Source organism: Pholis gunnellus, assembly GCF_910591455.1.
Source record: "Pholis gunnellus genome assembly, chromosome: 24".
NCBI classification, from domain to species: domain Eukaryota; kingdom Metazoa; phylum Chordata; class Actinopteri; order Perciformes; family Pholidae; genus Pholis; species Pholis gunnellus.
In genome coordinates this window covers 3,661,589-3,681,031 of record NC_136551.1, presented here as the reverse complement: position 1 = coordinate 3,681,031, position 19,443 = coordinate 3,661,589, and the positions used below count along the sequence as shown (strand labels likewise).

The following is a 19,443-nucleotide window of genomic DNA, read 5'->3' as shown; positions in this document are numbered from 1 at the left end:
CTTCACTTTGGGCTCCAGGGCTTGTCTCCCCAGATCTGTCACCCTGCATCAAGCAAGCTCTTTTAGGGACAATGGCCTGGGACACACACACACACACACACACACACACACACACACACACACACGAATACCCCTCCCGAGACAGACGAGATGCCCCAGGAGAATGGTGTTGCATGAAGCCCCCCTGGAGTGTCAGCTACTCCCCGTGACACACACGTTCAACCCCCCGACAACCCCGCCTCGCCTTGCTTCTCCATCACAAAGCGCAAGTGTACATGCACTGTGCAGTGACCGACTTTTTTGGGAGGGCAATTTGTCCTGCGGCTGCACTGTCTGGCCCTCTTGTCTTAAGATCCCTCCCACCCTTTAAATACACACACACACACACGCACGCATCCGTCCTGCTTTAGAGGACCTCTGAGACCTCTGCCAACACACACACAAGGGCGTGAACATGCACGCTGCCCCCACTTCGCCCTCGGGCAGTTTTAACCCTTCTAAAGTCTAAAGATGCTTTGGTCTCGAGCCGTTATTACATCTGACACTGCTGCTCCAGGCTCGGGGAATTCAGGCTACCCCATAAAAAGAAAGAAAAGAACAATAATGTATTTCCAGGAACAGCCAAAAGACCAAATAGCTGCTTACAGAAACAAAGAAAAGATCATTTATCTCCAAAACAAATAGAATAATCAAAGGTTCCTGCTCTGTAAAGTACACATGTTCATGAGGCTACGGTGAAAGTAATACATCAGACTTTTTCCATACTTTCTCTTGACGTTGGAGCGTCCGGGACAGGCAATTTATTGCCCGATTGGTTTACAGGTTTCTTGCAGTGTAAGCACGAGCTCCAACTTGAGGTCGTATTGAGTTTTTGGCGGTTTTCTCTGATCTGCACGGCAACAGGGTTTTACTTTAAATGTTGCGAAGGTGTCGATAAAAACAAGTTTTAAAGTCTGCGGTTGCTTATCCAGCATTTCAATCCAGGCTTAGAACATATAATTGATTTGATGGGTAGAGTTATTTTTACATTTATAGACGAGCCATATCAGCTCTATACTGTAAGTGGAATTCAAGAGTCATCATTAGTGTCACTGAAAGATCAATACTATATATATGAGCTGTGTGTGTGTGTGTGTGTGTGTGTGTGTCATTAACAGAGATGCACCTATACAGCTTTTTCTCCGATCCCTTTTCGTTTTTACAAATTCTGTAAACCTCACGGCCCTTTTTTTCCCTATCCTCTCTGATAGGTTGCCAGACAACGATCTGGCTCTTTGATTGGAGCAGCCACATTTAAAAGCCTGATGGGGATTGGCTGCTGCTGCTGCTGGACGTTTGCTTCCTGTTTCCAGCCTCGAGGGACCGTAGACCGTGTTGGATCAACCTGAACACACACACACACACACACACTCCTGGACATCCACCGTTTTGGCATGATTACAGCTTCCTGATTGCCGTCTTGTAAATCAAACCTCCTCCTGCACACACACGCACACACACACACCAAGTCGGGCGCTCGCCTTCCGTGCGGCGTGGACGCCCACCTGACCGACCTGTCAGCGATGACATCACACAGCCACCAAGGTGAGATCTACGTCGGTATGTTCGTCTTCGTGTTTCTTAAGTCTGTCAGACCGCTCACTCGCTAAGACGCAATAAAACATTTTAATCTGGCTTTATGACTGTTAATTGGCTTGATTCAGTGTGAATGAGCTCCAGAGGGACGAGAGAACAAGTCCATCATTAGGAGGGCCTACGCTCCTCTTTGACACCCAATCAAAGCTCAGTTTAGGAGCTCGCGTTGCAGCGAGCTGATGAATTATTCGGCGAGCAGCTGGCAGATCAAAAGGTCCGCTCCCTGCCCCGGCCGCCGTGGTACCTGACGGTGTCGACCGTGTTTACTTTGTACACCCGGGAGTGTGCGTGCGCTATAAATACCACAGCCGAGGTATAACCAGCGGGGGCCCCCGGGGGACGCGAACGAGCTGCAGCCTCGGCCCTCCCAACATCTGAGCACACTTCGGAGTACGCCGAGCACATGTGTGCACATGTGTTCGCCCTCTAAGACGCACATGTCCCTTCCAGAGAAGGCGCCTCACTCTCCCTGTGAGGGCCAATCTCATTACATTGTTAAATCAACCTCGGATTAGCGCGGCTCAACCGTCGTCATTAGACGAGCCATCCTGGTCCCTTAACGCCTTCACTCGTCTCCTCTTCACACGGGGCTGACAAAAACGAACGCCCTGCTAATCCTAAAACATGATATCCACCGACGTGTGTGCAAAGTGACACGTTCCATGGTCAGAGGTGTGTTCATCACTGATTTAATGCAACATTTAAAGGGTTAATACACGCTTTTGTTCTTTAAAAGAAGGTCCTCAAGGCTTGTGAAGTTTTAGAAATGACTTAAAGGTTCACTGAGTATATATTTGGTGTCGCACTTCTATCGCAGTAGATTTGAAAGAAATAGTCAAAATAGAAGCTGCAGATATCCTGACTTTTTTGTCCCTAGCTCCCAAAAACACTGGATCTGACATTTCCCACAATGCAACACAACAGCATACTTCACTCGACCGTTAAACTGTGTACAAATAAAATAGGATTTAGCCTCCTCTACCTCTCGTCTCGCCCACTGGAGGGACCGAACCCCCCCCCCCCGTCTTCCCGTCACGCGTGTTCGCTCACCTCTCACCGAAAAAACAAAAATAGCGGCGACTCTTCTGTGAGTCCGGGAGAGACGACTCATACCAGCAGCTGCTGTTTCCTCACTGTCTTGTTTGCCTCTGAAAACGCCTTCAGAGGAGACCGCCTCGGTCCTCAGGGTGCTGCCACGCGTGGGCGTCAATTTGAGGTGTTGCTTCTCCTGAATGACAGCTTAGAGACACACTTGTTGGACGCCGGTGCACAAACACAGATAGAGATAGAGAGAGAGACAGTCAAAGATATGGAATGTGAATAAATGTGCAACACTGTGGCGCTTGTCAGGCTGCCTGAAGAGATATTCTCAGAAGTGAGAATGAGCAGAGTCAGTTGTCTGTTCTGTTTAAAGAGATGCATCCATTTGATTTGTCTGGTATAATTGTTCTTTTGAGGAAAACAGATGTAAGGAAATTGATCCCGACGCTTCAGGTCGCATCGGGGTTGTCTGCCGACGACATTTCTTTTTTTTTAATGAGTGTCATTAAACAACGTTGGCTTTGTTCTCGGGGTGAACAACGGGACTTTTTAGATCCGCGGCTCTGTTTCACTTCTGTTTGCGATCCGAAGCTGCCAACTTCTTTTTTTTTTTCCCTGAGGTTTGAGGCTTTGCACTTATTTCCAATCATGTACCAGGCCTCAAAGTAAATCCCTCTGTGTGTGTGTGTGTCATTTTCTTTATTGCAGCGGCAGCAGAGGATTTTTTTAGATTACACATTTACCGTAATGCTCTTTCTAGAAAAAGTGAAACGTAAAACACTTTGTCGGCTTCATATTTCCCAGAACAAACGGGGGTCAAGGCGGGTCTTTTTGCGGGCATTTCAGCAGACAGACTGGAGTGTTTGCACCGAGAGCTTTGTTTTACACTTGTGCTTAGCAATGAGCTAACGTGTTGAGCATGCGGCATCTGTCAATGAAATATAGAATGTAGAAGATGGTCCTTACTCATCCCTCACGTCGGTGTGTCAGCACCATTACAGGCGGGGAGGATGAGTGGAGGCCTCCTCAGGTGGGGAATGCCACTCGCTGGCAATGATTTGGTTTTATTTTTAGTCAGAAGTGCGCCGTCTTTCCAGGAAAGTCTGCAGTGTTTACCACTGGAGCAAGAACTGGGTGTGCACATGAGTCATCTACACACACACACACACACACACACACAGACAGAGTTCCTGCAAGTAATTATTAATGAATGAGAGGTTTGAACTTTAAATTGTTTCATGCAAATATGTAAAATGAGCTCATTCCACCACGATCCACTATCAAAAGCCGGTATGCATCAGGATACAAAGTGTTCAGAGTAGATTTCTGCTGCTGTATTGTGCACGGTGTGTGTGTGTGTGTGTGTGTGTGTGTGTGTGTGTGTGTGTGTGTGTGTGGGCGCGTGAGCGCCTTTTACGGCTCTGAAACAGTGAACTTGACACGGTGCTCCCTTCCTCGAAGGCTCGGCGATATCTAAGTTACAAGCGCAGCCGTTTCAAGGTTTATACAGCCTGGGAACACAACGGGAGTGGAGATTAGATGTGTGATCGCTGGTTAAAGAGAACTGTGGTGGAGTCATAGATACAAACGCTGATCCTTGTGACTACGAGACTACAGATGGAAAGCTTCATTTTCACTAATATGTTCATGTTTCTCCCTTTGTGAGAGTAATTTGGCGGCCCATCTTCGGGTCTCACCCCGTGTATTTGATAAACACCGCAGCGCAGTACGGATCTCTGGACGCCTATAAATCCATGTTATGGATTTTCTTTTTATTACACCTGCCAGATACTATTAACGCGGCAGCAGCGGCACAGAGATTTAAGGAACTGACTCGGAAGACGGGAAGATCACTGGCTTGTACTGGCTGGAAAGAAAAAAGTGAATGAGAAACACTTTCCCTTCCCCGCAGGAAGAGAAAAGTGAGGAAGGTGTCCTTGAGCAAGACACATCATTCCTAACTGGTCCAGAAGAGTTCCGCTTTTGTTCCTCTGAGCTATAAAACTGTGAAAAAGTAGGTTTAAAATACAGTAAGAAGTACTTTGTCAAGGCCAAAGTGTGTGATGGTTCATGCATTACAATGTAGGCTAGATTCCTCTCATGGCGTGTCCTTTTCATCCTCTTATCCAAACGCACGCAATCGCTCATCGCGCTGCTCAAATCCTGGGGTGAAGGGGTTAAAAGTTTTCGCTGCAATAAAGAGGGCCCGGCTTATCCCTGCGTCTATTTTTAGAAACACACACACACACACACACACACACACATGATGTGCGCACGCGCCAACAAACAAATCATTATATTGGGTCTCCCGTGTTGATTCTCCTCTTCACGACTGAGCGGTTCGTTGCCGTGTGTCGTGCAGCTAAACGCGGAGAGCGCGGGGACGACACGAAGCGACGGTCAGTGCGATGCGAGGCGCGAGGGTTATTCCGAGCCTCGCTGTCACGTTCGGTCTGCCGTCCGCTCGTGCTGACATGTTTGTTCCTCTCCTGCAGAAGCGGATCTTAGAAAAAAATGGTGGCAGATTGCAGCAAAATGCACCTCGGCGGCGCGTTCCCACCCTTGGTGAACCCGGTGAACAGAGGCTGCTGCCAGCCAGACGGTTTCGCCAGTCCTCCCATGTGCTACCAACTTGGCGGAACATGACAAACAGTCCATCCCAGAACAACCCCGGGGGGGGGGGGGTCTCTTGTGCAACGGCCGACCCCCTACATGCACAAGCTCTGCTTTGTCCTTGTGCAAATGGGGGCGCAGCACCCATCTCGTCCCGCCACACCCATCCCCCTCCAACAACAAACCATCGTGGCCTTTAGACGGGGTTTATGAGCGGGGGAACATTAGAAAAGCTCTGTTTTTAATTGGTACTGGGACAGAGACAGCGGACAGGGAACATGAGCTAATGAAAGGAACGGGACGCGTCTTTTGTCCCAGCCGAGAAACGGGATACACTGTGTTCTGCCAACAAGCTGTCGGCGGCAATTACGGTTTACACTGCCCCCTCGGAGCCCTGTCCTTGCCTTTTGACACGGCGCGCCACAGTGCCAAACACCAAAATACCAAATAGGAAATGTTTCACCTGTTACTCTGTGTGGAGAGTAGCTGCGTCTCACACACCGTTCCCATGCATTACCAGCCGTTTCCCCGACTCTCCCACGCGTGAAATGAGGGTCAGACGGTTCGCGTCCCGTGAACCGTCGGCGGCTCACACAGGGGTCACCCATGCTCTGTTTTCGGGCGCCGTGACGTCAGCCGGTTGCCCTCGGGGAAGCAAATTTGCGACCCAGAGGGAGAAAAAAAAAGTCTCTTCAAGGAGAGAGCGTGTTTGATTAATCGTATTGTTCCTGTCGGGTTCACCTTGCTCGCCGGAGTCACCCTGGACGAAGCAGCCAGAAACGGAAGTGCGCTGAATGTAATGAGGCCGGAGCATCCTTCCTCCCTTCCTTCCTTTCTCCCCGCCACTGTGGCACAGACAGACATCTCATTTCTCCCACACAACAAAGGCCTCTGTCAACATGGAGCATGCAGGCCGGAGTAAACCCCCCCCCCCCCCCCCCAACCATGTCTCTCTCTGCTGTCACAAAACTACATTCAGCAATGCAGCAGATGCAGCGGAGAGCTCCAGCGTTTAGCCCGGCGCTCCTGCATCGCTCTCCCCCGATCATAACACGCGTGTTTTTAGCGAGCGGTATAGCTGCATCAGCTCGAGCCGACTGACTCCCTGCCCGAGGCTCGCCGGGGCTATTTATAGCTCCCTGTCTCCCGATGCTTGCCCGGTGGGACCAAGAGGAGAGGAGGATGGAGAGAAAGAGAGCAAGGAGGGAGGAGGGGGGGCTGCTGGGTAACTAGGCTACATTCAGGATTGATGGACCCCGTTGCCAAGGCATAGGGCACCTCTCTGCAAGTGTGTGGCGGTTGTGTTTGTTGCTCTCCCCCCCCCCCCCCTGGCTCTCACGGATGTGTGTGTTTGTACACACCTGCGCTGCCTCCACGTGCGTCTCAGGTTTCAACTGTGCGGTCCAGACTGAAAGCTTATACGCCGTTTGTCCAACTAACCGCAGACAAAAGACGTCCATCCGCCCCCCCCCCCCCCCTCAAATCCCCCACACTGAAGTTGGAGATGGAGATGCAAAGCATGCAACCAGCAATTTTGCGCCAAAAAAACCCCCGGCGTAGAATTACTCCCAAGCCACAGGTGTCATCACACATTTACATTGCAAAACCCGGCAGCGTGTGTTTCATTTGAATGTAGACGTATCAACTGTCATTGGTGTGTTTGTTTTGGGGGAGGCAGAGACGTGACCACCCCGTTTTTTTTACATTCACGTGTTCGAGGCCGCAGATTTGACCTGTCTCGTTTTCACTTCTTTATTTATTATCAGGCAGCAATAACTGTCCGCTATACCGATGAGAGGATTAAGGGGAATAAAAGTGACATTCGTGTGAACAGGACCAACCGTGATGAGTCCACACCCGAGTCCTCAGAGGGATTGGTGCATCATGGGTGCAGCCATTCATGCAAGGTGGTGCGAGACAAAACACACACACACACACAATCAGCGCACGACGCATCCTCCAGCTTCATGGCTAATTAAATGTGTGTGTGTGTGTGTGTGTGCGCCAGTCTGGTCCAGAGAGAATTCCAGAAATAGATCATGCACAGTGAGACGCTCGCCTGTTTCCCTCTCTTTTATTCCTCCAAAGGGATTTTACATGGGTTTTCATCTCCCATCCAAAGGAATAATTGCATGTTTGAGCGCCTCAGATGTCTCCCAGCCTTGTGCTCAGAATATATATGCGTGTGTGTGTGTGTATATATGGATCAGGTGCTCATGATTACTAAAAATACATGCACATATAGAGAGTGTGCGTGTCAGTATAGTCACAGATTGGTGTGCAGCTGCGATGCATGTCAATTCCATCCTCTCCCCTCTCCTCCCTTTTTTGCGCCTTTTTCGTTGTTTTTCCTCCTCGCCTCATCCACACCACCTCCCTCTCCTCTCTCTCCCCTCCTTACCTCTGTCTTCCCCCTCTCCCCGATGCGTCCTCCTCCTCCTCCTCCTCTACCTCCTCCTCCCCTCTCTGTCGCTCTGCTTTTTATAGCCATGTCTTCCCAGGGCTCGGCAGCTACAAAAGCCTTTTCATGTTGCCACTATAATTACAGCCTACACACTTGCACACACACACACACACACACACACACACACACACACGGACATGCATGCATAAGCGCACAGACACAGGAGACCGGCAACGGCAGTGTGTCTTTTGTGTCTGCATGTGCGCGTTGGGGTGTGCGTTCTCCGCATGTGCTGTTATACACAAAAGGGTGAGCTATTTTTACCTCTCTCCCCTCCTCCCCTCGTCTCCATCTCCCCCCCCCCACACCCCCTCCTTCATCCCTCTCCGCTGCTGCTGCCAGCCACATTTGCTATGCTGAGCACAGGCAGTATCAGTCGAGCCCCACCATCCCTCCTCTCTCGCGCACCGAACTCACACACTAGCACGCGGGGGGCTGATGACGGCTGCTCCCTCGGCATCCCCCTCAGATTTTTCATTCGGGCTTATTTTAGAGCACCTCGCCGATTCACAGCGCGCTCTCTTCAGCCGGTCATGCGTCGGGCAGTCGCTCAGGTGGCGGTAGCCGCGGCGTGGCGTGCGCTCGCAGCTCTGCGGATGACCTGAAGCCCGCCCGCCCGCCCGCCCCGCGCGCTCGGACCGCGGCTTTCAACCGCCTGAATTAGCACGTTTTTTGTCGCGGGAGAAGCTCGCCTCGATGTTGCGGACCATATTTGAAGCGGAGTGTGCTCTCTCTCCCACAGAGGGGATCCTGGGGAAGGAGCAGCCGCTGGAGGTTCTGAAGACGTCGGCGCTCAACCACATCCCAACAGGTTGGACACTGTGTGTGTGTGCGCGTGTGTGCGTCTGTGTGTGTGTGTGTGTGCATGAGCTTCTGTAAACCAAAGACAGTGTGTGTGCACACTACGTGATTTCAATATTAACCACATCCTGTGCAACTTTGCATGCATAGGTGTTCTCAGAATGTGTCTGATTTCCATTCAGTTTTTTTAATAATTAAAGTGCCCTCACTCTAAACACCACCTGTTCTCTGTGACATTCACAAACCTGTTTTTTTCCCCCCTAATTGCCAGTTGATTATAATAAGTCCCAAGAAGAGTCCACGCTGACTCCTGTACGCTTGATTTATGCAGTGCCATTTTGTTGAATGGAAGTGCAGCCGCCTGAATGTTGGCGCTCGAAACGCCTCGAGAGGAATGGCCGGCAGAGATATACAGCAAAACAAAAACAAGTAAATTGTGAATATCTCGGTGATGTGTTTGCTGCAAGTCCCCCAAGGCATGGAACGGAGTCCCAAAACAATATATATATAAGAGGTGAAAATAGGCTTCTCTCTCCAAATCCCCATCTGCTGCAAGCATTCTGTCTCCTTTGCGGGAAGCCAAAACATCACAAAGTGTTGCACTGTATTTACAAGAGCTTCCTCCACCGCCAGTCAGTGTGGAAGAGGAGGCAGCCGAGACGGAGCGGTGTGGAGAGTACACAAATGAAAGGGGCACAGATGGAGATGAGGTAATCTGAAGGAGAAATGAGTCTGAGGTAATATATGCATAATGCATTGTCTGATTCCATAATGAGGACGTGCCTTTCATTCATCGCCACAGAGAGCAGGTTTTGATACAAAAATGAATGGATTTAGTTCACGGAGCTGCTCTTTAGCCCCGTGTTTCTACGATGCCACAGAGCAGCAGGAAGCAGGAAGCTGCTGTTCAACGCTCAGCCTGGTCTGTTGCTTTGGAGGAACAAACAAAAAACAACTTCTTCCTCACTTTGACCCAAAGTATCCTTTCTTTCTGAGGCCTCGCACGCTCTCTCTCTCATGTTGTTGTTGGGGTTGTGTTCTGCGCGCCTCCGGCAAGGCTGATAAAATATTGAAATTCACTGGAGTGACTTCATCAGATATTCTCCAAATCTGTTGTCTTGGATACAGAGCTGACGGGGGGCCCCTCGTCGTCGGCAGCGCGCGTGACCCCCGACTGTTTGGATGTGCACCTGTCTGAGAGCGCTCACGCTGCTTCCTGCTTCCATCGCGGGGAGTGCAATTAAAAGTCTCGCGCGCTTTGCCCCGGATGCAAAAGACGCGTTTCTTTTGGGATGCAAAGCGTCGGTCGCCGCACCTGCCGGGAGCTCGAGTTTGGGTCCATTACCTTGACCTGAAAGACTGTTGAACTGGTGCTGAAAACAGCGACAGGAAGTGGAACAGAGGGGTGGTACATGGTCTGAATTCTTCACCAGTCTGCATGGATTGAAGACTGGACTACGGGATCTCGAGCATAGACAGTGTGAACACTCACCTGGACCTGTTCCTGCACGCCCCGCACCTCACCCCTTCACACGTGCCTCACATCCTCCCCGTCAGGCGCTGCAGACCGCCCGCGCGACGTCACCGAAAGGCCGCGGACAAGTCGGAGCTCGCTTTCTCAGCAGAGCGAGACTTGCCCTCCCTGCTCCGCTCCGCCCCCCCGCCCTGTCAGCGTTCCGTCTCGCTTTTTTTAAGAGGTCACGGTGATCGCAATCGGCCTTTTTGCTGTGAGCTCACAGCCAGGGTTATCAATCTCCGAGAGTTTGCACGGAGGCGAAACTCTGAGAGAGAGAGAGAGAGAGAGTAACGTAGGCGGATGTTCCCACAACCCACCCTCGGAGACCAATCAGTGAGCCGACCGCAGCTATTTTCCACCATCAACAGATGTGCTACTTGTTGCCTCTCATCCCACCCTGCTGCTAAATTCACTGTGAAACCCTGTGCAGAACATCTCCTCTTCTTTGTCATCTTCTTTGCGTGCTTTAAAAAAACGGCTTGGCTCAGCGTGACGTCTATTAAGCCTAACGAGCGTGGAGCTCAGGCAGTCGGACCGCGGGATGTGCACTCGGCGAACCGAGCCGTCGAATCAAGAGATGCCAGGCCCTTCTGCATTGTCTGGTATAAATAGATCTGCAATTGGAGCCAGAAGAGTTGTGGAGTGCGCCGGAGGGGGCTGTAAACAGATTGTGATCTGTTGCGGGGAGATGGAGGGGAGAAAGGTGGGAGGGAGCGGGGCCGGAGGGGAGGTCACGAAGGAGGGGGAGGTAAGGGGGGGGAGTGAGGAGAGGAGCCTGCTGTGAGGGAACGAGGTCAAGGAGGAAAGGTTCGTCTGAGGGAAGAAAAAGCTGTCAGAGAGTGGAATAAAAAAAACAGAGCGGTGGAGGGATGCTGAGTGGAGACCCCCCCCTCCCTCCCTCCCTCCCTCCCTCCCTCCCTCACGCCTCAAATGTGTTCCATATCAAACTGAAGGAAACTTTTGAGCGCTCAAAGGAAAGGAGCGAACAGAAAGTACCTGCACTTGTCAAACTGGTGTTACCCAGTACACCCCCATGCGTGTTACCGGGCAGTTTAGTGTGTGTGTGTGTGCGTGTTTGGACCTTTTGAAGGAGCCCAAACTGCAGCTGTGGAGCCTTTTATTGAGCTTGACCTGTTACAGCGCTGCTGATTCATCTCGTAATTATATTCTTGATTGCCTGATCAATTGTTTGGCCATCTATTGCTGAAGGTTTTCTTGAAATATTTGCAGCTAGTTTGCATGAAGGACTTTAGTTTAGCTCGTAAAATATAGAAATATAAAGAAAGTGAACGATAAAAAGCATGCAAATCTGCAGACAAACAATCATGTGAAAAGAAACACACATGCATGTTCACGTTTGGGAACAAAATGTCAAAATAAGAGACCTGTACAATAATGGGATGCAAGACTACAGTAGCAGACTCATTACTGTGTTTAAAAACAACAATAACAAACAGTTATCTAACACTAATCCCTCATTTTTTTTATGATCCTCCATCTTGTGGCTTTATTTGTTTGGGAAATGTTGGCAAATTCCAGGCCAGGAATTTGAGCACTGGGTATTAAAACCACATGGTTATTATGGGAGGTGGGGGGGGGGGGGGGGGCAAAGGACACGTGCAGCTGAATGGGACGCCTGCTGAGGAGAAGGAGGCAGGAGATATTTGATGCACTACAACCGGCGTGGAGGGTTTTCCTTTGCCTTAGAAGCTAGGGAAGCAGGTCGAGCAGGGGGGGGGGGTAGACAGAGTGAGTGAGAGAGTGCTGTGTGTGTGTGTGTGTGTGTGTGTGTGTGTGTGTGTGTGTGTGTGTGTGTGTGTGTGTGTGTGTGTGAGAGTGAGAGAGAGACGTTGGTTCCTGGAAAAGCAGAGGGCTGCAGAATAAACAGGCTGCATGCCTGAGACTGCCCTGTGATGTCACCACTGGGCGAGCGAGCGAGGGGAGAGAGAGAGAGAAAGAGAGAGAGAGAGAGAGAGAGAGAGAGACGCCCATCGGGTTTAACAGGAGCGGCGGTGAACGAGGAGCAAAAAGTGACGGAGGTGGAGAGCAAGAGGGGAAGTCGGATGAGCAGGAAAGGGAGCGAGCTGTCATTCACCGTAACAGACTGAGGGAGGTGCAGTGATAAGGAGGAGAGGGGAGGCTGCTGAGAGGAGGAGGAGGAGGAGGAGGAGAGCACTGATGGGTACGTTTAACGACAGAGACGCCGTACAAGGTGCGTTTGCGTCGCCATCAACCCTCGTGCGAGGCTGTTTGGGTTGTGTCGGGGACTCAATGCCCGGGGAGGAACATTTTGTCCCGGGACGGCGTGTGTGTGTGTGTGTGTGTGTGTGTGTGTGTGTGTGTGTGTGTGTGTGTGTGCGCATGAGTTATGGATTTGACCGAGCCATGATTGGAAACCTTTGACAAGTGCAGCTTTCCGTCACAATCACATCGTCCTTTCTGTCGCTCCTTTTCTATCACCTCTGACGTTAAACGATCGGCTTCCTCTCCGACTTGCTAAAACTACTCTGAGATAAGAAAAGAAAGGACAAAAAAGAGGAGAATTATGCTCCTTTTTTTTTTACCCCGAAGTCATCAGTCCTTGTGCGTGTTTACCTTTGACGTCAGCTTGACACTGACCCTGAAGACTTACGGAGTCCTTGCTGCTTTCAGCCCACAGCAGCACTCACACTGCAGAGTGACTCATACAGATCCAGGTCAGAAATCGAAATGTCCCCGTAAATAAGAAGTTTTCTATAATTTCTGGCGTTGTTTTCAGATGTCTCTTTTCATCTTGTGGTGCAGGGGATGATTCACGATTGTAGGAGTCGGTCTTCTCTAACGAGCTCGCTCTCTCCTTCTCGTCTCATCAACTGCCAAACTTGAAACCGCCGTCACCTTCGAAAGTGAGCAAGGGGCCGGAGAACAGCCAGAAAGCGAGGGCGTCGCTGCATTTAATTAAGGATTTGGGCACCTTGTTAGTCAGATTCACAAATGGCAAAACACTCCAGAGCTCCTTTTTCCTGGAAGGAGACTAATAGTGGAAGAAAGAAGGGAGACTGAATGACAAGAAGGCGTCTTATGACGGGGAAATGTTGTTGTCATCCCCCCCCACATGGCGGCAGCCCCTCCGGGACCCGTTGCATGTTGTTACTCTGTCCAAGGATTGGGTTCAAGTGCGACAACATGAAAGTAATCCGGAGCAATCCCTCCAGGTTTGAGGCATAAGTGTCAGTTTGCTGCTGGACAATGCCCGCTGTGTGTCTCCTCATGTTTGTTTGGTCGATGCCAGCGACGGCGTGTTTGCCTCTTTATTAACACAAAGTTCCCGGCGAGTGTCTCTGGCTCTCGCCGCGCTCTCTGCAAACATGTAGGTAAATAATCGGCCAATCGACTCCTATTTATTCACATCTACTGGGGAGGAAGCGGCGTGATTGGAGGCCTTCCTGTGCACTGATTTGTGGGCGGCCGGCCCGGCTCGAGGTCCGCACCTCTCCGGGTCAATGCAACCTTTTGTCAGGTGTCGGCTGCAGCATCAGTCGTGTGTGTATGTGTGTGTGTGTGCAGCAGGGTTTTTTACTTTCTATTTATTTGTCTTTCATCGCTGCAGATGTGGCGCTTTATTGATTCCCAGAAGAACCCTTATACTGTCAATTAAAAGCATATTTAGGATAAATGTGATTTGTGGCTTCACAGTGTTTTGGTTAGCGCTGTACGATCGCATCTCTGTGCCAACTCCCGTCCGTCTCCCCCCCCCCCTGCAGTGGACATCAACTCGGCGCTGCCCCTGCGTCTCCCTCCGGCCGCCATCCCCATGGACCTGCGCGTGGACCACCACCATCACCACCACCAGCAGCAGCAGCAGCAGCAGCAGCAGCAGCAGGTGTCCTCGCTCTCCCCGCCCGGTCAGCAGTCGTGCCAGGCCGGCGGGGGCGTGCGCGAGCAGCAGCTGCAGCAGGAGCTGCTGACCCTGAAGCAGAAGCAGCAGATCCAGCGGCAGATCCTCATCGCCGAGTTCCAGCGGCAGCACGAGCAGCTGTCCCGCCAGCACGAGGTCCAGCTCCAGGAGCACATTATGGTATGTCGTTTAACGTTTCACACTATACTTTTCTGCTGCTATCCGCCTCCTCAAAGGCGGAGTATTGAGTTAATTTGACGCAGCGTCAATCTTTAAAGCTGGAGACCAACAGCAGCCAGCAACAAATACAATTAAAGTAGTACAAAAGAGTAAGCAGCAGGAGCAGCAGGAGCAGCAGGCACGCCGCCCAAACCTATTTAAAACTCGACTAAACAAAGCAGAGGCCGCTCTGGATTTAGTCTGCCACAGGATTCTTCATCAGCAGACTGCACTCGCCAACAGAGAGCCGCTCCGTCAGCTTTAAACCACTTCGCTCGCTTCACCTTCAAGAGACGGTCGACGGCAACACGGGGACGCGCTTAGATCCAGAAAAACCTGCATTAAATAATACTTACGAGCAGGATTTGCTTCTCAGAACCTGACGGCGCTTTGAGGCAGACGTCGTATCGTAGTGACCTGGAAATACGAAGTGAATGTAGACCAGCACGCCCACACGGCAGAGCTCTAATACGCAGGGGCGTCGGAGAGCTCCTTAAATGGCTTAAATGTCATATAAAAGTGTTTCCGGTGTTTGTACTTTTGTAGAATATTCATGCTCGTAATATGATTTGCAAAGATTCGGCTTCTTTTTTTCAGGGCAGGAGATTAGATCGCAGTGTGCAGGATCACATTCTTTGATGTTCCTTGATTCCTTTATTGTCTTTCCTTCTTTCCTCTTCTCCTTCCTTACTGTCTCCCCGTATTCCTTCTTTCCTCTCTTCCTCTCCCTTCTTTCCTGTCTCCTTTCTGTCTCTTCCATCTCCTGTCCCTCTTCTTATCTTTCCTACTGCCATCTTCTCTTCCTTCCTTTTATTGTGTCTCCCTTGCTTTCCTGTTTCTTTCCTTCCTGACTTCCTCTCGTCCTCCTTTCCTCCCACCCTTCCTTTCTCTTTAGTTGCTCTCTTTTCCTTCTCTTCTCTCCTAAATTAATCTCCTTCCTCTCTTCCTTCTCCTGTCTTCCTTTAACCTTCCTCTCTTCCCTTCATTTCTTCCTTCTTCCTAATAAAACAGCAGATGCTTCAGGCACACTTCACGTTGCCCTCCTCCCCCGCAGGTCAGCAGTATTTATGGACTACAGTATCTACTGTGCTTGCTCCTCTTGTTGAGTCCCGTCTGTTGGGTCGTCCTGTGACACTGAGGGATGAGTGATGCCGTCTGAGGGGCTGTCTGGCCTGTGGTGGGGGGGGCTGCAGGACGCACAGCCAGTGACGCACAGCCTGAGCAGGGAGGCCCGGCCTCAATCAGCCCCATTCACTGGCCCTGTGCACACACACACACACACACACACACACACACAGGCATTAAAACATACACATCCTCTCAAATGTCAGCAAACACACACTCACACGATGCCCGGTTTGCTTCCACATCTGGGGCAGCCAAACACACACTTGCTTACACACACACACACACACACACACACACACACACACACACACACACTCTCGCTTAAATGTCTGCAAACATTTCTTGCCTGTTGACAACAGGGAACCCTCATAAAGTGAGAGCTATCATGAAGCTCTTCGCGGTATTAGTCATCTGTGTGCACATCTCTGGTCTACCGAGCCACAGGGATTTTGGGCGTGTGTGTGCGCGTGTGTGCGTGTGTGTGTGTGTGTGTGTGTGTGTGTGTACATGTGGGCGGGGAGGTTACTTTGAGCCTCCTCAATCCCCGACGTTGATTGAAAGACAAAAAATAAATAAAAATGGAGAGCCGATGTGCTTTTCTCACGAGCCCCTCCTCGACCTTCCTCTTTAAAAACTGCCATCAGAAGTTGATTACACGCAGTTACGGCCAACTGATCAAATATTGCCATTGGGTGTGTGGTGATGAGGGGAAGAGGAAGAGGAGGGCAGAGCGACCGTCATTACGGAGCCGGCTGAGTGCGAGCACAGACAGCGTGCCTATTTATTCTATATTACAGTGGCATTAAACAGTAATTGTGACTCTTTGATTCGGTGCCTTGAGTCGAAGGAACGCATTAAGACGGTGAAAGCAGCTTTCAGTTTGCATCAGCAGCATTTAATGGATGCTCGTGTGCACAGCGACTCATTTAAGGACACTTCAGCGAGACGAAGAGGGGTTTCCGAGCACATTCGGGCTTTGACGCAGATTTTATTTGTGACCTTTTCGGCCGCAGCCTGGTTTCTTTTCTGCCTTTAAAGTGGTGAACAGATGCTCTCCTCTGTCTCTGCTGGAGGGACGAGGAAGTGAGCAGATTGGAGGATGTGAGGCTAAAGCCTCATCACCCAGTTAAATTGTTTATGTTTATTTAAAGGCTTGTGGCCTGAGGTTTTTATAGAATTGCAAAGTTTTCTTTATTTCATTGCTTCAAACAGCTGTCAGGCTTAATTATTTCAGATGGCAACTTACCAGGAGTGGAATGTAAATGGGTGTTTTAAAGAGGAGAAAGTAATGAATTGATCACATTTAGATTAGAAAACAAGAAGTTATCGCCATGAAGCGGTCGCATCGCGTGTCTCCTGTTGTGCGGAGTTTGCAGGAAAAAGTTTGAATCTACCGCTGGATGTTGAAGACCTTTATTCTGATGTTTTCTCCCTTACAGCAGCAACAAGAGCTTCTGGCGTTGAAGCACCAGCAGGAGCTGCTGGAGCATCAGAGGAAGATGGAGAACCACCGTCTGGAGCAGGAGCTGGAGAAGCAGCAGAGGGAGCAGAAGCTGCTGCTGCTGAAGAACAAGGAGCGGGGACAGGAGAGTGAGTTGACCGTCTCCATCGCGGCCGTTGAACGTCACGTTACAAGCACATTAGTAAATGTTTCTGGGACCTCCGCAGACGATACACGTTCCTCCTGTTTGGTGGCATCTGCCAGGTTTCAAAACGCTCCCCGGTTGAAAGGACCGTTGAGATCCACAGTGTGTGTGTGCGTGTGTTTCCATTTTACTTGGAGAACCTGTGTGTTTACTGTGGTTAAACGAGTCGTATTTGCCGGTGGCCTTGGGCGGAGGCTAAGCCAAGTTATTACCGCTGCATGCTGGATGTCTCTCAGCAGTTCATTGAAAGCGAGTGGACGGGAGTCCTTGAGAGCAGTTTACACACTCTGTGGAAAGTGTCTCAACGCCGAGGCTGCGTCAGTGGGAGAGAGTGGCAGAAATGTTACTCTTCGAAGGCTATGTATGAAGTCATTATTGGGAAGGGGTAGGACTGACCTTTAGTCCCCTCATCAGTTAATCTGCTGGTGGTTTTGTCAATGTTTGGTTTCGAACATAGTGGAAAATGTTTTTTATTAAGCCTTTTATTAAGTTTTGTCCACCCAACAGTCCAGAACCCAAAGAATACATTTTTTTAATAATATTAAAACAGAGAAGAGAACAGATTTCTGGTCTATAAGGGCATCAGCTGACATTGTGCTGTATTGTCTGTGCACCAAAAAGTGAAAGATTCTCCACATTTCTGTCATTAAAAACCTCCTAAACTTGAAAAAAAAACTTCAACTCCGTAGGTGCGGTGGCGAGCACTGAGGTGAAGATGCGGCTCCAGGAGTTCGTCCTGAACAAGAAGAAGGCCCTGGCCCAGCGGAGCCTCAACCAAGGAGGCCTCCACAACGACGCTCCCTACTGGTACCGGTGAGGAAACCGAAGATTTATAGGATTCACTCGCACTGATGCGTCGCTATCGCGCCAGGCACTCTGCGAGCTGGAAAACAATTTGAATGTGTTTCTGTTCCCCTCCTCTGTACTGACTGCGGTGGAAGACGTGTGGAAGCGGATCGTTGTGAGTCGGGGTGGTATGTCTCTCTCTAACTGTCAGCGAGCCCCTCCTCTTCCTCAGGGCAGGATATTGGAACCTGATGATAGGGGCTCTTACTCTGAAGGCTCGGCCTTGAATGTTTATTGTAGCATCTCTGGAGCTGTGTTAACGCGCAGGTGTGCACACTCTGGTAGTCGCGTTCATTGTCTGCGTGACACGGAAACATTGTTACGCAAACCAACCGGTCGTGTAGAAGTTACCTGAATTAAATTGATTGAACAACTCGTGCATTGAACTGAACACTAAAGGCCCCAGTAAAAGCAGAATGATAGTTACATTTGAAAGTGTAGGCGATAAAAACACGATGTATTGTGCAGCCCTACAGAACAGTACACTACAAAGTGCTATTAATGTACTTTCCACATCATTTCCTCCAGCAGTATGTGTTTAATTTGGCACAGTAAATACATAACCAAACAATGTTACGTAACTTTGATGTGTGACCCAATGAAACGCCCACAAGCGTCGACTTTCAGCAGCTCAAAGTGAGGATAGCAACTTTCTCTTTCTACGTCCGCCTCGTGTCTCCTTCTCCACTCATTGGACTCATCCGCCCCCTCAGTGTTGGAAGTGTGTGTGTGTGTGTGTGTACATCCGCTTGTCAGGAACATACATTTGGTCCGAGGCCAACTCGGCTTAACTTTGCCTACAAACGCCACCTTATTCTGTAGGCAGCGAGAGAGCAGATGGCAGCGCATGTCTGCAGCCTTGCCAGGGGATCATACAGATCTCTGAGCAGCCATGAAGTTAGTTGGACTCGGTCACGCGTCCGCTACGTCGCGTGACTCCGTGGTCTCGGCGACACCTTTAACACTGTGTTTCTGTTCTATAGCAAAACCCAGCACAGCTCTCTGGACCAGAGCTCGCCTCCACAGACTGGTGTGTCCACCTACAACCACCCGGTGCTGGGTGTCTACAACCCCCGGGATGACTTCCCGCTGCGAAAGACTGGTACATAACACACACACACACACACACTTACATACTTAGAGCTGTCTGCTTGCTCCTATGCAGACTCACTCGCAGCTGTAACGTCCAGTAGCTGCTATGCGGACTCACGTCTAGCATAATTTAGAGCTCCGCGCCATTTATCACGTCCACATTAGGCTGTCAGGGTCTCCCAGCATACCCCACACGAGAGAGTTAGAGAGAGTAGAAGCGAAGGTGGTTCAAGAGTTCAATGGAGGGAGAGAGGTTTTTAACATTTAGGCACGCTTTATTCGTTTTTAATCATTTTTAATAGTTCCTTTTCCTCCGGCGTTGTTTAAAGTCAGCTTGATCTTGACACTGTCCGCGTTAATAATTACATATCTATATCAAAATTGCTTTTTATAGCCAAGAGTTTAGAAAGAGCAGTATATCTGTGAATGCACATATATATATATATACATATATATATATATATAGCTCATCTCCTTTCAGGTTTGTGGCTCTCGGCATCACTCTGATGCTTGCTGTTGTGCTACTTTGTGTTGCCGGCCCCTTTCTGCTGCCTTTAAAATGTTT

The 19,443-nt window shown here is 50.1% G+C and overlaps 1 protein-coding gene across 4 annotated transcripts in view; it reads left to right on the top strand.

Annotated features, from left to right (window-relative positions):
* Nucleotides 1-1,405: 1,405 nt before the first annotated feature.
* Nucleotides 1,406-19,443, top strand: part of LOC306715315 (histone deacetylase 4-like) — a gene marked incomplete at its 5' end in the record, with an annotated part of 32,959 nt that continues 14,921 nt past the window's right edge. For 2 of the 4 annotated variants that reach the window (XM_079185634.1, XM_079185633.1), the window contains 6 exons: nucleotides 1,406-1,584; nucleotides 8,496-8,564; nucleotides 13,814-14,127; nucleotides 16,734-16,884; nucleotides 17,630-17,753; nucleotides 18,770-18,888. In XM_079185634.1, the coding sequence (XP_079041760.1) occupies nucleotides 1,563-1,584; nucleotides 8,496-8,564; nucleotides 13,814-14,127; nucleotides 16,734-16,884; nucleotides 17,630-17,753; nucleotides 18,770-18,888 (799 nt within the window). Of the gene's footprint in view, nucleotides 1,585-8,449; nucleotides 8,565-11,935; nucleotides 12,253-13,813; nucleotides 14,128-16,733; nucleotides 16,885-17,629; nucleotides 17,754-18,769; nucleotides 18,889-19,443 lie in introns of those variants that run through there. The other 2 variants (XM_079185632.1, XM_079185635.1) reach the window with 2 other exon arrangements.